Source organism: Ornithodoros turicata, chromosome 9 (genome assembly GCF_037126465.1).
Source record: "Ornithodoros turicata isolate Travis chromosome 9, ASM3712646v1, whole genome shotgun sequence".
Taxonomy (NCBI): Eukaryota; Metazoa; Arthropoda; class Arachnida; order Ixodida; family Argasidae; genus Ornithodoros; species Ornithodoros turicata.
The window spans coordinates 25,707,266-25,726,899 of NC_088209.1; the positions used below are offsets into that span (position 1 = coordinate 25,707,266).

Sequence of the window (19,634 nt, forward strand, 5' to 3'; positions counted from 1 at the left end):
GAATGAGCTGCCGATGCCCTCAACTGTAATTGAGGCATACACTTTTACGTCTTATACGAGGGGTTCATCCAAGCTTATATTACCGCATGTCTTTCTAAGAAAGTGCATAAGAAAACTGTATTAGAATTCATGCAGACAAGAGCCTAAATTTTGGTCACTTCTTCAGCTAAACCGGTGGACCATGCTGAGCAAGTTTTGCTGTAGCAACGGTGACGTTACAAACGTAAACGCGTACCTTGTAAATGCGTACGTAGTTCCTTGAGGCGTAGGTAATTCTGAAAGAAGCTATCCTGTCTGAGATACTTCACACAGTAAAGCTCGTGAAACTCACACACGAGGGTAACTCTGCTCAAATGGTGGCAGCGCGAAGACTATCTGATATGTTGTTTATGAAAAGGCGCCGCGCTGCGTCGTGTATTCATTGAATGCCACCTGTAAAGTGCTCGCTAGTCTTGTTATGTTGTCGCTGTAGGGATAAGGATAATTTATTACTTAGTGTGCAGTGAGCTTTCTTGCATTTACTACATGCTGTGTCTCTGGCAATACTCTGTGCCAACAAGCGAGTCTTCCATTTTGTGACATACAACACAAACAAATGTACGCAGTGCTGTGTTCCGCCTTCGGATGTTCGTATTAAAGGCAACGGTTCATTCTCGCGCGTGTGTCCCTAATGTATCATAAACTCAGTTCTGCTGCAGGTTTTCGCCGATGGCACCCGACGTAAAACCCTGCTTGGAAAAACTCTCTAATTATGTAACATCTGATGTCTTGTTGTTCGGTTTCATGCAAAACTACAGGCAGGACTTCACACTTAATGGTAAACATTTGGGAAGAATTGTGCTTCGACTGTCTTTCAACTATCACGGAAAAATAATTAACGATGGACCGGCACCTTCTGTTAGCAATAGTCACGACAGGGCCCACGTAATGAAATGGCAAAAGCCTGCAGCACTATATTTACTTGAATTTATGACAGAATGTGAAACACACTTAAGTAAACACTGCTTGTGCACCCACGAAATACCTATGTTGTGTAGAAACTTAGAGCGTTGCATTTGTCAATGTCTGCCGTACCTGACGCGCGTAGAGGTACCAGCGCGGTTTCCGGTCGCGCAGACGTGCATAAAGGTAGGGTAACAGGTGTGTGCATGACTGACAATACGAATATTAAGGCAATTACTCCTGACAGCAAGTGATGCTGTGATGCAACCGTTATATCGCTTTGATATACGTCGTGGACACCTTGAGGAGTGAAGTCATGAAAGAACTAAAAAGAACGAGTTTATTGATGATTGTAAGACAATTTGTAAAGGACGGTTGGAACTGACAGATCTAGTGATAAAGGAGATACCGCGAAATAGTTTTGTTTGTTAATAACGAGCGACAACAACCATGATTAACAAGCAAGACTGATGAAGATGAACATAATGAATAAACACTGGGGACGTGGAATTTTCCAGAACAAAGGAGGAGGTAACGGCGACCAGAGTCTGAAGTTATAGTAACAGTCCAGGGGGCTTAATCGTCGTTACGGTCGTTACAAGCTAACGAGTGGCGGGAGATTCAAAAAGGCGGGCGGGAAATTGAAAAAGATGGGCACGTGACACATTGCGCGTTACTTATACCACGCCCTTCACGTATCGCACAAAAGACGCCGTGCACGTGTTTTATCACGTGTCCTTCTCGACGAGTGCCCCGCCCCTCGTTAGCTCGTAACGCGTGCAAGTGATTAAGCCCCCGGGACTACTGATAAAGATACACTTAGGTATACGCACCAGGAAGAGACAATACAAGGAAATATAATAGCCGGGAATTGCTGGTAAAGTGTCAGACGATAAAGGCGACCGGTCCACATGGCATAAAGACTATCGCGATCAGTGACGGAGTACAGCCAACGCCACCTAGAAATCGCTTAAACCTCGTGACGTAATCATTAAGAGGCCGCTAATCACGACGTGCTCTTGGCCGCAGTAGCTATGGGCATGAGCGAGCCGCCCTGAGCCGCATGAGCAGCCACTGGGAGCCACAGAAAGCCTGTGTTTGAGGCCCGTCTGCAGCGATTGGCTGAAGCAGACGACACCGCGACCCCAAATGGCGAAGAAGTGAGCCTCGTGTAACTAGGTGGCGTTGGTATAGTGAGCTGCAACAACTGTGCGTAGCCGCGTAAAAGTAAGGGTGGAGAAACTAATAAGATAAAGGGCCAGAATTCTGCAACAGCAGTAGTACGAGTAGTCATATTACGCGTACCTCTCTGAGAAGTTGAAGTCTATTGATGACTGAATTTCGGTTAAGCCCCACAGCAGCCATCGCTGTAGCACACTAAAGTGTGACTTATAGTCAGCTGACTTTTCGACCTGATAAAACCGTCCTCTTTTATCACGGTGACACAGTTTCAGTCGTCCGTATCAATATTGTTTTGTGTTTCATGTTCTCTTTGGAATCTGATTCAACTGTTGTATTTCCTCCTGAGAGGAGTGTTAAGCGAGATAAGCAGCAGGCCTGTAAGAGTCACTATGTGACCCATATCTATACTCTCAAAATAAAGTGCAACTTTATCGTTCCCTGCGTGTCGTGTACTTTTCAAAGTGGCACGCTGGCTGGTATTGAGCATGCACTTGTCTTGGCACTTTATGCTCGTGTTAACACTCCTCTTTGTTGGATTAGAACGTGCAATGGCCTACTTTAGAAAGAGATCGCTCTGATTGTTTCACTCACTGATTCATATCTGGACGCTTTGTAGAAGTAACAGCATGCCGCTTTGGGGAGAATCTGTGGGAGCTTTTCGGTTTATTTGCTCAGAGTAGTCTTCGTCGCTGAGGACATTCCTTCAACATCTGAGAGCCTTTGGCGATAATTTAGTTGCAGTTGCTTTTAGATACCGATATCCTTTATAGACCCTTTCTCGACGCCAGGGTGCGTCAGCTGGATTTGTACCCCGTAAGCCTTCTGGTTTGAGTAGCGTTTGTTTGCAAACATTGAAAGGGTCTATATGTGCGGGCGAATATGTGTGGTGGAATTGATAGAAAGGAATTCGTGACAATAATTGAGCCCTCGAGATCAATATCGTCGGCTGTGAGGCTGAGGACTAAGACTACGATCGAAATAACGGGAAGTTTGCAGACAAGCTGCTTTGCTGTGTCTGAGAAATTTTTGTCGTGCTGTCATCGTGTTTCGTGCCTCTCGGCTTTTGTCCTTTGGTACTATAGTCTACATGCAAAAACGAGCAATATAAGCTCTTGTTTGCACTAATCAAATTTCTTGCGCGTACATCTGCGCTATGTATTTGACAAAACAAGCACTAAGTAGTGCATACCAGAGTATACATCTTCAGCACTAAAACAACATAAAAGTGTACGTAATAAATATTCCGAAGTACTGCGCTATGAACGGCAGTATATGCGATGAGTTGTGTGCTGTGCTATCATCTTCGAACAAGTAATGGATTGCCGCAATAACAGTTATTTGCTTTCTCGCTACATAAAATACACGAACGTGCTCCAGGGAAAAGGGAGGATTCTCCTATGCAGTACGTTTTATCTTTATCTTTTTTTTTTAAGTATGTAGTTTTTGCGTTTCTTGTAACGGCTTCGTTGTGGAAAGCTTAATCTCAGACGGTATCCCCCACTGACCAATAACAACTCTCCTGAACGACTGCGCCCTCTCACGGCTGACCTGGAATGTATGTTGTTATGTATTGCATGAATGAAGCTTCTTCTGCATCGTGCTCAGTGTGCTTTGCTCTTTTTCCCCCGGCCGATGTAGCCGACGACCAAGTACCCGCTGGGACCGACGACCGCTAAACCCGCTGCACCACAGGTAACCTTCTATATTTCTATACTACTTCTGAGGGAGAGGAAGGGAGCACTTCTTGTATAGTTCTTGAGCCTGAGCTGACTATACGCGGCCAATGGTCGTACCTCCTCGAAGACAATGGGCATTCAAAGTACGAGCCGCGCAACGCATGCTGGGAAACAGAATACACTTACACTTCGGCACACTTGCACATGTCTTTTGGTAAAACAGCGACACTGAACAACAACAAAACAACTTTATTTCATGTTGGTGATGTTGGTTGGTTGTTGTTGGTTGGTGTTGGTGGTGGTGACGTGGGAAATGGAATAACGAGACGCCTCACATGAAGACCGAAGCCCTACGGTGTCCAAAAAAGGTCAGAAGAGCTTTGAGGGCAGAGCGTTGGTCGGCTGGATTTGGCCGCGGTGACTTTGAGTCTTACCACCGAATTCAGAGATGTGACTTGACTTGAAGCCGCATCTTGACTTGTGCAAGTCTGCGCCGAGACCTGTCCTCGCTGAATTCGCGGTTTGAGTCTTTTTATGAACCCTCCCGCTGGCTTACTTCGTCAAGTCGCAGCCTGCTAACTTTAACTGCGTCTGGGAGCGAGATCTGCGCTCAGGTTTGCACTTAAAATGTGCTTTGTAGTACGGAAACGCGACATTTCTTAGCGTCAGGACTATATTATGCGCCACACCTGTCATCTGGCACCAACGCTTGTGCAAAGTCCCTGTAAACAAATTGATGACGTATCGGGTCATGTAAAGTCAAGTCGTCATGTGGCTTCCCGAAGCTGCCGTACTGGAGCGTTATCCAAGTCACGATTAAGGTAGCCCGAGCGTTGACTCGAAATTTTCACCACACGTGTCAAGTCGAGCTCGCTGCGTAAAAATGCTTCATGCCGAGCAGGGTTTCTGAAGTGCATTGCCGTAGAGTCACTAAATATTTAGTGACTCTACATTGCCGCTCTTCCAAGGCATCTGCAAGTCAAGTTGAGATCAAGTCACATCTACGAACTCGGGGGTTACATTCTGATCGTGTATTTTAGCAACAGGAGCGATCCAGGAGCTCAGATAAGTCAGTTATATGTAAATAAAAGGGTGCGACGACCTTCTACCATTCCGATGACGTATCTCTCTCCGTACCAAGATAAATAACAAAATATTAGTGCGCAACACGTATGTTGTGCAATAATGACAACAACCACAGATATGTGACGACGATTACATGAGGTGTTTCAAGTGCAGAACGTTCCTCACTGATGCTTTTGCGTGCATTGTGATCCGGATCCATGCACTGCGCGGCAAGAACATCCTGATATAAGGATTGCCGTCGCGGTTGCCGGGGAACTATGTGACAGATTCGCTCCTCAGGAAAGTGTAAATAAGGTACAGTAACTAAGTGTAAGTAAGGCACTTCACAAAGGAATAGTTGAGTAGTTTCCGTCTTGCTGTTTTGGGGCCACTGAAGCTTTATGTGGGATGACATCCTTGTATAGATGTACTCTTATTTACACCGTATGGTATTTTTCTAGCCGTACATGCACATAGGATGCTCATCTGCGGCTTTCTACTCAGCGTGTGTTTTGCTGCGAAGGTTCAAACAGCGAACAGGTGGCATTTTGCACAAAGCGCTACACCTCTTTTAGACGGTTATGAAAACCATGCGAGGTCTCAGGTGTAACAGATATGTACGCAATTAAAAGGAAAGTATAATAGGCGCCTATTTTACTCCTTTTCCGGCCCTTCGTTTTCTCAATGGTGTCCGATTCCGCTGATAATAAAGGCTTCGCCACTTCGAAAGTACTATGTTATCTATGATCATCGATGAAGTGCGTTTGTGACGCCACGTATAGTGCGCGGCAAAGGTAAGGACGTCGACCTGCATGCTAATGAGGGAGCAATAAAGGATTTTCTGGAAGGAAGCTCAACTAAGAGGCTCGCGATTAGTGTTGTAATTGGTAAATACTGCAGCCAGCAGCACCTTCTCCGCCGTACCTGCGCCTAATACGCCCACGATATAAGTTAAGTTCTATTAACACTGTACAGAACTAGATGTTGCAAAACTTGGCACAAGGCACACATGCATTCTTTCACGTGAGTGCGGCAGATGTATAGTCTGACGCTATGTTGATGAAAATCTCAAATTTACTTTAACCGGATTGCACTCTAACTCGTAGGATCCGGATTACCGGGTCTGGAAACCGGATTACACTCTAACAGTTTCAATGCGAAAGAATCAGATATTAGTTACAGTAGTGCTGTATGCGGAAAGCACAAAGGTTGCCGGTTTATCATGATATGTATAGATAGTGTATCCCAGAAAGGAAAAAGAGGAACTGGTTATCCCCATCTATCCCGGTCCCCTATGGTATCATTCTATACTGAGTTGCCGTATACGCCGAGATAGCAGCGTAGCCAGCCTTTCTGTGAACAATAAACTACAGCAAAGTTTCTTGCACTTGTAACTTCCTCATGACTGCCCTACAGAAAGAGGGACGCCTTCCCGGGGGAGGCACCAATTTAAGGGAGATGTCCTTATCCTATCCCTATGGGGAAACAGGACAATGAGGTTATCCACTTGCACCGGATCTCCGCGATGTCTTATTAACGAGTCGGGAACTAGTTTATTGTGCTCTTTCCCCATATATTGTTAGCCACAGAGATTCTTTTTACAGGGAGTCTGGCGTTTTGTCGTAGGCTGGAGCCCCAATCTTCTGCAACACATTGGATGAACTGTGTACGTCAGTGATTGTACAGCTCATATAATTATATCCGTTAATTTCAATCATGTGTAACTTATAGCACCTTTTTTCAGCGGCTATTTCAACGAAGGTATTGAGTTAAGGTATTGAGGTGAGCTGATTACTTTGCGCTGCGCGAATACGGAGATCGTAATCGAAAGGAAGTTGCGGTTTAATAAGAGGTGCGAGGTACGCTCAGGAAACGTTTCGAACGTTCACTCGTGAAGAAGTGTGCTCGGAGAATGAGTTATTCTTCTGCCCATAGTTACAGGTTTTGGAAAACAGGACAAACAGACCAATCAAAGAAATGACACGTGCAAGGTTTAGTACTGGTGGAGGAGTATCGTAGAACGGCACTGAGATGTGCACTGTCATATCCATAAAACTATTTTCCGCTCCCGCAGAAGTGTTATCAGTAACCACAGTCGTGTGTAATTAACTACAAGTAATTACGTCAACGTAGACAACCATATTGCCCTTTTTTCTTAGTTACTTAGTTAGTTAACCCAATCATTTTCTATAATGACCGACTACCGGCCTCGGTAAAACAGTAACATACTTCGTAATTTACTTACCCCTAAGCCATTTAAATAACATTAATTTGTGAGGTGCCCCTTGCGTGACTTAGGGACGCTCGATACTTTCAGACAGCGCTTCCGTGTCAACGGACTTCGCTAAAAAATTTATGCTCTCTATACCGCTTTGATATTCCGAGTGCAGACCTCCTGCGTTCAGCAGTCTGGGGAAAATTAAGCTGCAGACAGATTCCGATCGCACAAGGTTCGTCTGTCTACGTAATCGAAAGCGGATTATAAATTAACGAGCTAGTTTCCGATTAGCGGCACCAGAGGGCTGTTAATGAGCAGATCCTCTATCACAAGTGCGCAACATCCATGGCAGGCGCTTACCGACTGGAGTTGTAATCAACTACTCTGTTTATCTACGCAATAATTGAATTGAATTTCTCTCTGGAGTAATAATGTAATTACAAGTTTGTACACTTTGTACTTTATACTAAGAAATACGCAAACTGGGAAATAAGAAAAACCTTTTTTTTTTCTTTCGAATTGGAATTTACTGCCTCATTTTTCTAATGCAAACAGAAACTTTATTTTAATAATGACGATTGGGGAGTGTCATCGCCAGGGACGATATTCTACCCCGTTGCCAGTTGCCAGTATTGCGCAGCTTTTTTTTAAATTCTTTTGTATGTGTGCGTGTGTGTGTGTGTATCTTAAAATGGGTCTGTATTGACCGCCCTCTTTTGAAACTATTCAATCTCTGCCGATAATCTGCCGTTCAAAGTGACATTAAATCGTGTTTTATCATACTTTGTTTGATTTTGAATATAAGCCAAAATGCTCATGACCGCAAAGTGGCACGCGCTCTAAACGCTGTCCGACTTCCTGAAAAACGTTCTGCGGAACTTGATTCTACATGACCCAGATTTAGTAGAACCGAACTCGAATACTGACACCGGCTATGTTGTTTGGGTGTCTTCCCTTGGTTCTCCTGAAACTGTAAGGCAAATGTTGACGCATTTTTCTATAGGAACTCAGCCCACGATGCATGATACCTACCCAGCTACATCACTTCGCCCTATCCGCAAGCAGACTATTCGGCAATGGGGTGTTGCAGCACAACTCGGCAAAGGGGGGGGGGGGGGGGGTTAAGGCAGGATCGGCTCGCCGTCTTGGCGATTCGGCAGTAAAACGCCATCAACCAGTCCATCAACCAACCAATCAATCATGCATATCTTTACATTGATTTCAGTCATTTTACTCATTTACTTGTCACCACATTGGGTAGTGAAACTCCCCATTCATCATATCGCAATACAGTTGTTGTTGTGACTTGCTACCACATTGGGTAGGACACAAGGTCAATGTTTTGTTTTACTCAATGACTTGTCACGACATTGGGTAAAACACACAAGTTCAATGTTTTGTACACTGTTGAATAGAAGCATACAAGCAAGCTGGTGTTAACGTGAAGATGGCAACATATCTTTGATCCTGGGGAAGATGAACGGATTCATCTTTCCTTACATATCGATGATATGTTGCCATGCTTTGTGTATATTCCGCAGGTACACTGTAAGAAAAACTTTACTCCATTTTGTGGGTAACGTACATTGCCACACGCATTAGTCCACACTATTCACCTCTAAACTAAAGCGAAGTTTCTAGACTATTTGCAGTGCTCTAGGTGTAAATTTCAGGGTCATGGAACTAAAATGGAGAGTAATGGGACCTCTCCCTGTTTGTAAACAAATGACGTCATAGTGTTCGACAGCGCCACCAATTTGGTAGAGTTGAACTAGCTCGAAGCTAGGGGCAGACAAGGTCGCGCCCGAAAGCCACAGTCTTCAGGGCATTACGATGGTCCCTGAAAGGGACGCGACCTTCGGTCCTACTTTGCTTTCAATAGGAGGCAGCGAACAAGTGCCCATTCGTGGAACCCTGCCCTCCCCCTTCCGATTTGTCTCGCTTTCAGTCTGTCTACCAATGTCATGATGACGTTTCTCGGGTAGAGGTGTATTGCGACCTAGGGAAATAGTAGCTATAGCTGCTCCCTATCTCATTTTGTTTTGGTTTTCTTAGAGTATGGGAAGTCACTGTTTTTTTACTGAAGAATCCTGCGACTAAATCATTGTAGTCTTGTTGCAACAGCACTTACACACAAGGAGCAAATGCAGCTGAACTATGGTCCTGTTCAACATAAGAACGCTATCTTGGAAGCTGCAAGTGGAGAACTTCATAACACATGATTGTTACACTGAACTGTGAATTACTGTGAGACATATATATGAACAGAAACAATGACTAATACAACGTTACAAACGTTGTGTTGTCTTATACGGCGGTTAATTATAAGGAAGAAAGAAATGCACCGACAATGCCACTCTTAGGTTGAACACACATGGTTTAGGAATGTTCTATTTATATCCCAAATCCTATAATTGATCTTCCATGGATGTTCCTGGGACATCAGCTTTAGGGTAATCCCCCGGACGTCCCATGGTTATCCCTATGCTCTCTTAGAAGGTCCCTGGGCTAGCGAATATCCATTTTCCAATATTCCGTGGACGTCCCTGGGACGTCTATGGTTTACTGGGATATAGTTCCAGTAGTTGCAATCTAGGGAACTAGGGGATGTAATTACCCTCCAGTTTACTCCTTCCACCCGCTAGAGCGTAGAGTTCATCCCGTCAAACTCATACGTATCATATATCAATAAATCTCCATTGCAGAGTTCACCGTGGGCAAGAACACACCCCCATACAGCCCCTCCGGCTGATGTCCATAGCCCAGCTCCAGGTATACTGTTTTACGATTCGTCCGACTGACTGCATGATGATCCCTTCTTAACTTTCACCGGCGAAAGGACAGTTGGTTGGGGCAAGTCAACTCCATTTGGCGTCAACTTTCAGGCGGTCATTAACGCGGAAAACATTTGTGGGTCGTTAACTTTGCACTGTGTCCTCCTGCATGGAGGGAAATTTAGACTCGTCAAAAAACATTCGGTTACTTTTCCGCTTATGCAGTTTGTGTTAATGAGGTGCAGTCGAAGCGTGCGGCCCGATCGGCTTACGCGCCTATAACGCGGTTATTGTATGAATCTGACCTGCGGCAGTAAATGTTTAATTTAAAATTTAATGTACACTGCGTGTACAGTGTCGCTGTCGCGTGTACACAGCTTTAGCTGCGCACAACAACGCGGATTACGCTATTTCTTTGCGGCATGTTTCTGGTTTATTCGGTACACTAATCTATCCGGTGGTCAAACCTTGCTAATATTGCCGAACGGGCACCTCCACTTTTCCCGAATCCTCCTCACGTGCGAGGAGGAAAATTAATACGAGGACCAATAAAAACTGCTAGATATATTTCAATATTAGACCCTTAGAGCCTCTCAAATTAACTGACTGAAACGCTAAGATTATACGTCGTAAAAAAAAAGACTCGCCAAATTGCAGGGTTTCCAGGTACTGAACCCTTTCCCCTTTTCTCCTTCTCTTTCCCCCAACAAAGTACAAGGTGTCCTTTCAGTAAGGTGCTACCAGATCAAATTGAGCTTTTCTGGTGTCTGCATGGCTGAGAGCTAACAGCATGTGCATGTACGCAGAAGAAGACCTGCCTCCACCTCCAGATCTTTCCAGTGGATGCAGCAATGAGCACAACCAACCAGAAGATGGCGTAGATGATGATGATGATTGTTAGTATATACAATGTCTTGCATACAAAGTGAGAGAGTCCCCATATTTGTTCCAAGTTACGTTGTACAACATGTCCCAACAAGGGCAATGTCTGTCGACGTTCCCCTTGCGATTATGTTGAGCCTGCTTCTTCGCACCTGCATATTTCTTGCCGCATACCCTACCACGTTTTTGTGCACGTGCGCTGTCCCACAGACCTTTCTGCTGCTACACTTTCTAATCTTCATACGCGAACGCCTTGCGATGGAAGCTCTAGTTCATGGCGTGCACGGGGGCGCTTGACACCGGTTCTTATGGAAATTGATTTCAGACGTCCCTAAAGTAAGTGTCACTGTTTCCTGAGCGCCATCAAGTCTCCCTGAAAGATTGTTAACCCAAAGGATCCAGAAGGAACCCAGATGGTCTGCAAAGTACCTGCTCGTTCACGTGTCTTAAAAGCGTCGCAGTTGTTTTTGCGGAGTTTCAAGCGCTCCGTTCAGATACATCACTGCGCGAGATGTAGCTACGTAGGCGCAGGATATGCAGCAATGCCAGCCTGATCGTCTCACAGGTAACAGCGGTTGCTTCCTCCCAAGTCCCCTGCAAGTCCACATGCAATGGCCGTGTTGTCCCCAGTCACCCTTGAGCGCTCATCCTCTATGCGTGTTACAGGCTTTCTTAGCACGTGGGTGGGAGCAGTGGTCCTCGTAATGCTCCTTCCGCTTTTCAATAACCTCTGTGTCGGAAATAACAAAATAATCTATAGCTCTTTCCTTTCTTCTTTTGAGACATACTCTTACTCTTTTTCTTTCTGTCCTGTCCCTATCTTTCACTGTCCTCCCTTCCAGGAAGTGCCAAGTTCACATGGCCGCCGCCTCAGCCCGGAGGCCCTTCACCCACAACCGCGGGGGCGCCACCACCCTTCGAGTCCGCGTATCGCCCACCGCCTCAGCAGGCACCACAGACCAAAACACCTTCTTGCGCTCCTTCTGCCTCTCCTTTCTTGCTTGGGGCGAGCCCCTCTTTTCGCCCTTTCGCTGCTCCTCATAGCGAGCCCCCGCTTCAGCAGAAACCTGCCTCAATGACTCCAAGTCACGGCGGCACGACTCCGAGTCACGGGGGCATGACTCCGAGTCATGGGGGCATGACTCCGAGTCACGGGGGCATGACTCCGAGTCACGGGGGCATGACTCCGAGTCACGGGGGCAGGACTCCAAGTCACGGGGGCATGACTCCAAGTCACGGGGGCATGACTCCAAGTCACGGGGGCATGACTCCAAGCTATGGGGGCATGACTCCAGTGGGATCATTGGGCGGACCTCCTCTGACCGGTGCTACTTCTGGTATAACAGGCACCCGCCCTGCGCCTCGGAGGGGTCGAGGACAGCTGACGCAACCAGTTGGAACGGGCCTCAAGATAGCAATCTGCGCGAGCTGTGGATCTCCTATTAGGTACATATGAGCATTAATCGATTCGTACGTGTACCAGTCGTACACTGACGTGCGCACTGGTCAGGGTTGTTAGCCGGGTCATATGCAGTAACGGCTGTCTCAGATGCACTAGCCGAAAGTTTAGGGGGATGTAACTGTGCATTATTGCTCATATACACCAAGCACTAATACACTAAGTACTATTTGCACGTGCTCGACCCGCGACACAAAAGGCCCCGAGGTTTAGTCAGTCTGCGAAATCCCAGCGTAATCTGGCAGTGCGGTTACGATTTACAGAGGGAAAGAGAGAAAAAAGGATAACGAGATGGTAAAAAGCGACGTCAACACGTTTGATGTCAGCGGTTCCCTCTCCTATTCCTCTATTTTTTTTTTTTTTTTCCTACGGCCTCGACGCTGTTACTTATGCTTCACTTCCACGTACTGCTATAGCTTACGTGAGAAATTTCCACGGCGGAAGAATCAGTGTGCATGTATTAGATAGGTTTAAGGTCCTTCTGCCGTTGATACCTTGCTTGATGACTGACGATTAATACCCTCGTTGAGCGCTCGTTGACAAAAAAGAAAAAGACGTTCTTTCAATTTGGGAATTCCGAGTTTATACGAGTGTGTTCAGACGCTATTAAACGATAGTTTCTCCAGGAAAGGAGTTTCCAACACTGCTCTTTCTTTGTTATTCTCATTACAGAGGACCTTTCCTCCAAGCTCTGGGGAAAACATGGTGCCCCGAACACTTCCTCTGCTCTAACCGCACGTGTCAACGTTCTCTACAAGAGATTGGCTTTGTCGAGGAACACGGGAAGCTGTACTGTGAGACCTGCTACGAGAACTACCTCGCACCTATCTGCAGGAAGTGCCAACACAGAATCAAAGGTGTACGTACACTAGCTATATCTGAAGTTCGAAGCTGGTGTTCAAGGTCTTAAGCATACTTCACACTACTGTGTCTCGTTGCGTGCGGACGTGGGCGAGCGGTGGTGACCGTGGCAACAGACGCGTGCGAGACATTCCGTAGCAGAACGCAAGGAGTTCGCCCGACGCACGCAGCGAGCTGCAAGCGGAGAACCAATCGCTGCCTTCCACGCATGCGGGTTGAGGCAACACCTCCTAGATAGTAGAAGGCCTGCGCACTACATCGCACAGGGTGGCTTGCTGTTACAGCTGTTGATGCTGCTATGACGTCAATGGAAGAGTAAACAAGAGAAAGCTCGAAGCAGCTCGCAAAGCTCACGCAGGCCCAGTGGCGGATCCAGACCCTCAGTTTGGAGATGGGGCTATTATGGGGCTAGTAGAGGAGGGCAGAGAGGGAAATCCAATGTATAAACTGCTGTTTTGGGGGCGATCGCCCAATCCCACCCCCCATCCCCCCTGGATCCGCCACAGAGCAGGCCTCCGTGCGTGACGTACGGCGCAGGTCTTTGCTATCTAGGAGGTGTCGGTTGAGGCGCTTCTCCTCTCTGCGTGTGATGAATTTCAACGTGGCGGCCGCTGTAAACATGGAGCGCATAGATGTGGCAAGAAGCACGTTGCAGGGTTCATTACACTTTTACTCAAACTAACAGAAGCTTGTTTCGCTCCGGACTCAAACGTGGACTCCAAGCTTTCCACCACAACGCTTCGTGGACAATGACGTCACGAAAGACGCGCGTATTTGGAGTATTGTATTTAAAATGCTGCATTTTAAATACAATTTTCGGTATTTTGGTACTCTACTCAATACTTTTTGTTTTGTGTATTTGTACTCTATTTAAAATACATTTTATGGTATTTTCTACTCAATACTCTAATTACATATTTTGGATCTCCCTCTCAGACTTTCTGGGTCTCGTCTTTCCATTATCTTGCTTGTTCAGTGGAAATTTCCTGACTCTCTTGGACTTGACCCGGACATAGGCCCTTCTTGGAAGTCCCCATTTAGAGATCTTGCCCCATGTGTACTAATCCTTGGCCTGTCAGGGGTCTATTATGTGTGCCCTGACATGGTTATGCCGAATTCTGACCTCGCCGAGCAGGGACATGCTAGAAGTTTGCTTTGTTCTGGGTCACATATACTTAGTGGAGTTATGTGGTATCCCTTTGTCATCTTTTTGGGCCTTGCGTTTAGATGACTCCTATCACACAGCGGCGGTCAGCATAGTGCGCGGGGTTTAGGTGATTCATGTCACGTAGCGGCGACTTACCGCATTGACCACTGACTGGTAACTTTTTTTGCGTTCAAGAATAAATAGTATCTTAATTGTATTTCAAATACTTTTTGAAGTATGTTGTACTCTATCTTAATTACATTAATTTTCATGTAGTTATACTCTATCTTAATTACATTCTAACGTTAGTATTTATTATCTTATCTTAAATACATTTTTAAGTATCTTGTACATGTCTGACACTGGGCCGTCACATATCAAAGCGACATGCGCCTGTAAAGCGTGCTTCACCTGTCATACAAGGTGGTGCTGCGGTGAAGTGTACTACGCGGCAATGCCTGTCCAGGATACCTGCACCGTTAACGCAGAATCCAATGTCTTACTTGAACTGCGCAGTTATAGGGGATGTGACACTTCGCACGAAGCTATGCCGAAAAAATGTAAAAGACAGTGACATGCACGGATGTGAACATGCGTTCCAAGTTCTACAGCGAAGAGAGGAGCAGACGTGCAGACGGTCGCCGCTTAAACCGAAACTCATCTGGCTCTGACATCTCTGGAAGTATATCCTGCAGTGAGGAAGCGCGGGAGGCGAGGTCACGTGCATTCGGGAACGAATAGGAATGGCCGATGCTCTTCCTCTGACGTCAACGGCTGACGCGGTAGTTCGTTCAAGGGTTCCTTGAATAGAATAATGGCAGTTGAAGAAAAGCACCCACACCCTCCGATTCGATCTCGACTACCACGTTACGGTTTCTTCCATGCCATCACAACACGCAGAAAAAAAAAAATTTTTTTCCTCAACACTCCAGTGGTGCAGTACAGCTCACGTCAACCTTAATTATATCACTGGAAAAAATATGGTCTCGTTCCCGAGCGCGATTACAGCGACCCTTGACGCCATGGGGAAATCTTAATTGAACAAAATTATTCTGCTAGTTGAACGCAAGGATTTTGTTCAGTTAACATTCCCAGTGCCCCCAGGGTGGCTGTTATCGCGCTCGGAAATTAGACGGATTTTTTTTTCAGTGTTATTATTAAGGTTGAAGGGAGCTGTACAACGCGTGAAATACTGACGAACCACATACACAGAAGTGTCACGACCCCTTTAAGATTATGCGGTAGAATAATCAGTCATTCTGCATACCTTACGGTCACTATCCTACGGGAGTCTGCGAAACGCGTCTGCGAGTAGTCTGCGATAAAAATCATATTATTTTTTTTTGTAATTTATATAAAAGCCTTACCCGAATGCGTTTTCGTCTTTATCTTTGTCTCTTACATGAGGGGACCGTGCTACCTTTTACCACGGTCTGAGCGGCATCAAGCGAGCGACGAAATTACTTGCTTGGGCGCAAAAACCGACATCTGTCATAAGTGGCATGTGCGCTTCCTGCAGAGACGAAACGGCCTCGCTAAAAGCGCCCTTGATGCTCCGCTAAAAGAGCTCGTACGAAATAAGAAAAAGTAAAAGCCTTCGTGGCATTTTGTGAGGCTCAGAGGCGATGGATGAGCACTATATTCTTCTTTAGCCCTGCAATAAATGACTCCCTGTCCCATTAAATTAAACGTACCGAATGAACATTAATTCCCTTCGCAATTTTTTTTTTTTTTTCCTTCCAGGACTGTTTGAATGCGTTGGAGCAGACCTGGCACCCCGAGTGTTTCGTGTGTGCCTACTGCAAGACTCCTTTCGGCAACAGTTCCTTCTATATGGAGGATGGGCAACCTTACTGCGAGAAAGGTATAATAAATGGCGCATTGATACGAGGGTCATCTTGCTTATTCGCCATCTCGTGCAGACTGGAACGAAATGTTCACGTCAAAGTGCGTTGGCTGTGGCTTCCCCATTGAGGCTGGAGATCGCTGGGTGGAAGCCCTTAGCAATAACTACCACTCGAAGTGCTTCAAGTGCACGGTAAGGTCGCCATGATGCCGGCGTAATCTTTCCTGTGTATTCATTACGTATGACTAAGTATAGTCGGCGACACCTTTATCTTAATTTCATCTGCTCACTGTAACGCTTTAATACCCCGGTTCCAACGCTTGCCCGGCTATGAAACTCCCCAGCCATCATCCCGTAATAAAGTTGTTGTTGTTACCCCGGTTCCAACGCAGTTGAATTTCTTCGTCTTCTTGCAGACGACACTCATTTTTGCAGACGACAGCGCTTTACAATTACCGGCTGCACTTTACATTGCGAGCTTATTGTTCTCGCGAAGCATCTTAGAGCGCTTCTTTTCTTACTGTTATTTTTTTCTTTTTCAGATTTGTCACAACAACTTGGAAGGCAAGAGCTTCTATGCCAAGGGAGGACAACCCATTTGCAAGGCGCACGCGCGTTAAGCGTTATATTATTTTATTTTCGGATCTATGTTGAAGAGTTGTTTTTTTTTGTGCTAATTTCCTATAGCGAGAGATATCCCGGTGAAGTTATTTAATAACATTTGCCCCTTGTGCCTTGTTCCGCTCGTGTTTTAGAACAATACGAAAAAAGCAATGCTAGACTGGTTACGTCATGCTATATTAACAGACTTTGACGATGGACACGTTCTGGTCAAGCTGTTCTGTCACATGATACCGTTAGTGTCACCTTAAACGCTTTTTCATACTTTACAGTGTGCATATGTATTGATATATTGTGGACCCTGCGGTAACTGTGCCGGGTCAAACCAGTAAAACAACCTCAATTGTAGCGCCACAAGAAACACATCAACAACACGAATGATGTGGCGGCGGTGTCTTAAGGGAGGACAATTCCAGTGCGGTCCTGTTGGATCCCAGGCTTTTGCACTCCGATTTTACAGATTTCAATGCGCTTTGTTTTAACTCACATCCCATTGCATACGTATGGAGAGGTTTTGAGAGTGTGCTGTTCATTGAATTGATGCCCTTATGAATAATCCTTTATCCATTGCAAAAAATAGCTTCGCCTTTTAGGCTATCGAACACCTTACATCACATCTTCCTTCTGCTTCTTGTTCATTCTATTGTTAGAAATTCTCTCTAGTGTCAATACCTATAGGATGAACGGGCTGTAAGATGATGCTACCTACTGCTTAATACAGAATATATAGGGAAGAAACCGGTCTTCGTTGTCGCGCGCAACCTTAGAGTAGGGCTCATTTTTTCCCCTTTGGGGCGTCTTCTTTCGGCAATTCTTGCGTCCCAATTGTGACCCTATTTGAGTCCCTATTAGTAATGCAGTTTCTGCGTCACAAAGACGTTTCTCGAGGAGGCCCTTCTCTTTGTTTTTAATAACCCAATCGCCTGTGCCACGCAATACTATTACACAAATAGCACAACTGCTGACATACCCAAGGAAAATCAACAAAGGGCGTCTTTTCGTCTTGTGTTTCCGTGGGCAGCGCTGCTTCTATGCAATTTACCGTAGTGCACCAACGAGGCCCTTCTAGAGTACTGCTGTCTTCTGCCGGTCTTCGAAGGTTCCGCGTTATTTATGTTTCATTTGATGCAGGAAAGCTGGGTCTGTGGAGCAGTGGCGGATTCAGAAGGGGTGGGGGAGTATCAGGTTAAACTTTTGGTTCCCCTCCCCCGCTACGCACTTCGACAAAGAACCCCCCCCCCCCCCCAAGGCCCAACGGGGTGGTCTGGATCCGTCCCTCCTGTGGAGGGCCCTAGCAGATTTGAGTGTTTGGTCAGCATGCCATTAGTAAACTCTGCATGAACGCTACCCCAGTATTTGCTAGTCGGTATTTTCCCACTGTCTCATGTACTATGTTGTTGTTGTTGTTGCTCTAAGATATGTGCCATATGATGACTGCAGTCAGCGTCTTTATGTAACAGATTACGTAAATAAAAAAGTTCATCCGCGGCAGCGTGTCTGCTTGGCAGTATCGTTCTTGAAAAAAAAAAAAAAAAAATGTCATCTGCGCATTGGGTTGTTCTGCCCTACAAGTATTTAATAGAGAAACGCTATAGGCATTTGAATTTGTTGTACCGTAGAACACTGCTTAGGACGCGTTTCTACTATAGGAAGTCAGGAAGTCACAGAGTTTAAGCCGTTTCGACTGTAAGCTTTTAGCACTACGGCGGAAACTAAAAATGGAAGCACAACCACATTTCAAATGCGAATAATGGACGCGCAGAGCTGTGCCGAGACTCAATGCACGCACTTTATTCTACACCCGGCTGAACATCGCCAATATCTCCTCTCTCAATGCGGTAGCAACGTGGGGGAGGTACACGTTGCTTTCATCAGCGCGTGCCGGATGGGATAACTTCGCCAGTAATCATGGTGGTTGCCGTGGTACAGGGAGCACACCAGTGAAGACTACTGAGGTATGATCGCATGTTTTCTGTGGTGGGTAGTTCTCTTAGACTACCCAAATCCGAGAGGAAGAGGGTTAGCACACCCTTTCCCTCTCCTGTGCCACTATAATCTCTCCCCTCCCTCCCTCGTTCACCCTCCCCTGCAAGCACCGGGCCGCCACTCTAGAGCAGTATGATCGCACCTTCTTCCTACATTATATCACCCCACCCCACCCACCACCAGCGCGGGGGGCCGGGAATTTCCGGCGCACGTTGAAGAATCTCGGGTGGCCGAAGTTATCCGCAGTCATACACACAGTCGTCGCAGTCTACACCTGCAGCATGTAGGCTGACTCACCAGAATCACCACTCAACTAGAGTGGTGAGTCCGACGCACTTTTTGGGCGAAAGGTCCATCTCAACTTGCGTGAGGTACTTGTGGACGTTATTTAAAGCCAGCTGCAAGCGGGGCTGAGTGGCAGGTCGTGGTCTTCCTACTGTCCAAAGGGCAACATAGGCATACGCGTAGAATGCAACTTTTCGATGAATTATCGATTTTAGGCCAGCCATCACCACATTAAAGAGTGTCGGACACAGGATGCTTCTTTGCGGGACTCCATTTGGACCATTATGGAACTTTGTCCATGGGACGTACGGACGACAAGGCGGGCAGGACATAAATGTGCGAAACGGTGTCGTAAGCGCGCTCGATGTCCAAGAAGACTGATACCACGATCCGTCGATGAGCACGAGCGTGCGGTATTGTAGATACTAGATCAAGAACCGGATCGGTAGAAACTACACATGATATTCTCGGAAGCCCCCGCCACAACTTCCAGTGCCACGAAGACTTTCGGTCCTTCCGCGACTAAGGACGCTCGTACCCAGCCTCCATGCAGAATTATATCTTTCGCTTTCCCGATTTGTTGAAAACGGGAGGCGTACGCCTTTTTGTGGCAGTTTGAATTGCTACAAATCAAAAGGGATAACTCTATCAATCGGCACAGTGGTTGGCGCAGAGCGTGTTTGCTGTGAA

The 19,634-nt window shown here is 46.2% G+C and overlaps 1 protein-coding gene across 1 annotated transcript in view; it reads left to right on the top strand.

The window, feature by feature from the left end:
* Nucleotides 1-18,161, top strand: part of LOC135368453 (PDZ and LIM domain protein Zasp-like) — a 36,326-nt gene extending 18,165 nt beyond the window's left edge. Inside the window, 7 exon segments of the mRNA XM_064601733.1 lie at nucleotides 3,763-3,816; nucleotides 9,789-9,855; nucleotides 11,582-12,185; nucleotides 12,871-13,057; nucleotides 15,950-16,070; nucleotides 16,129-16,244; nucleotides 16,595-18,161. Of these exon segments, the coding sequence (XP_064457803.1) occupies nucleotides 3,763-3,816; nucleotides 9,789-9,855; nucleotides 11,582-12,185; nucleotides 12,871-13,057; nucleotides 15,950-16,070; nucleotides 16,129-16,244; nucleotides 16,595-16,672 (1,227 nt within the window). The 3' untranslated portion in view covers nucleotides 16,673-18,161.
* Nucleotides 18,162-19,634: the final 1,473 nt, after the last annotated feature.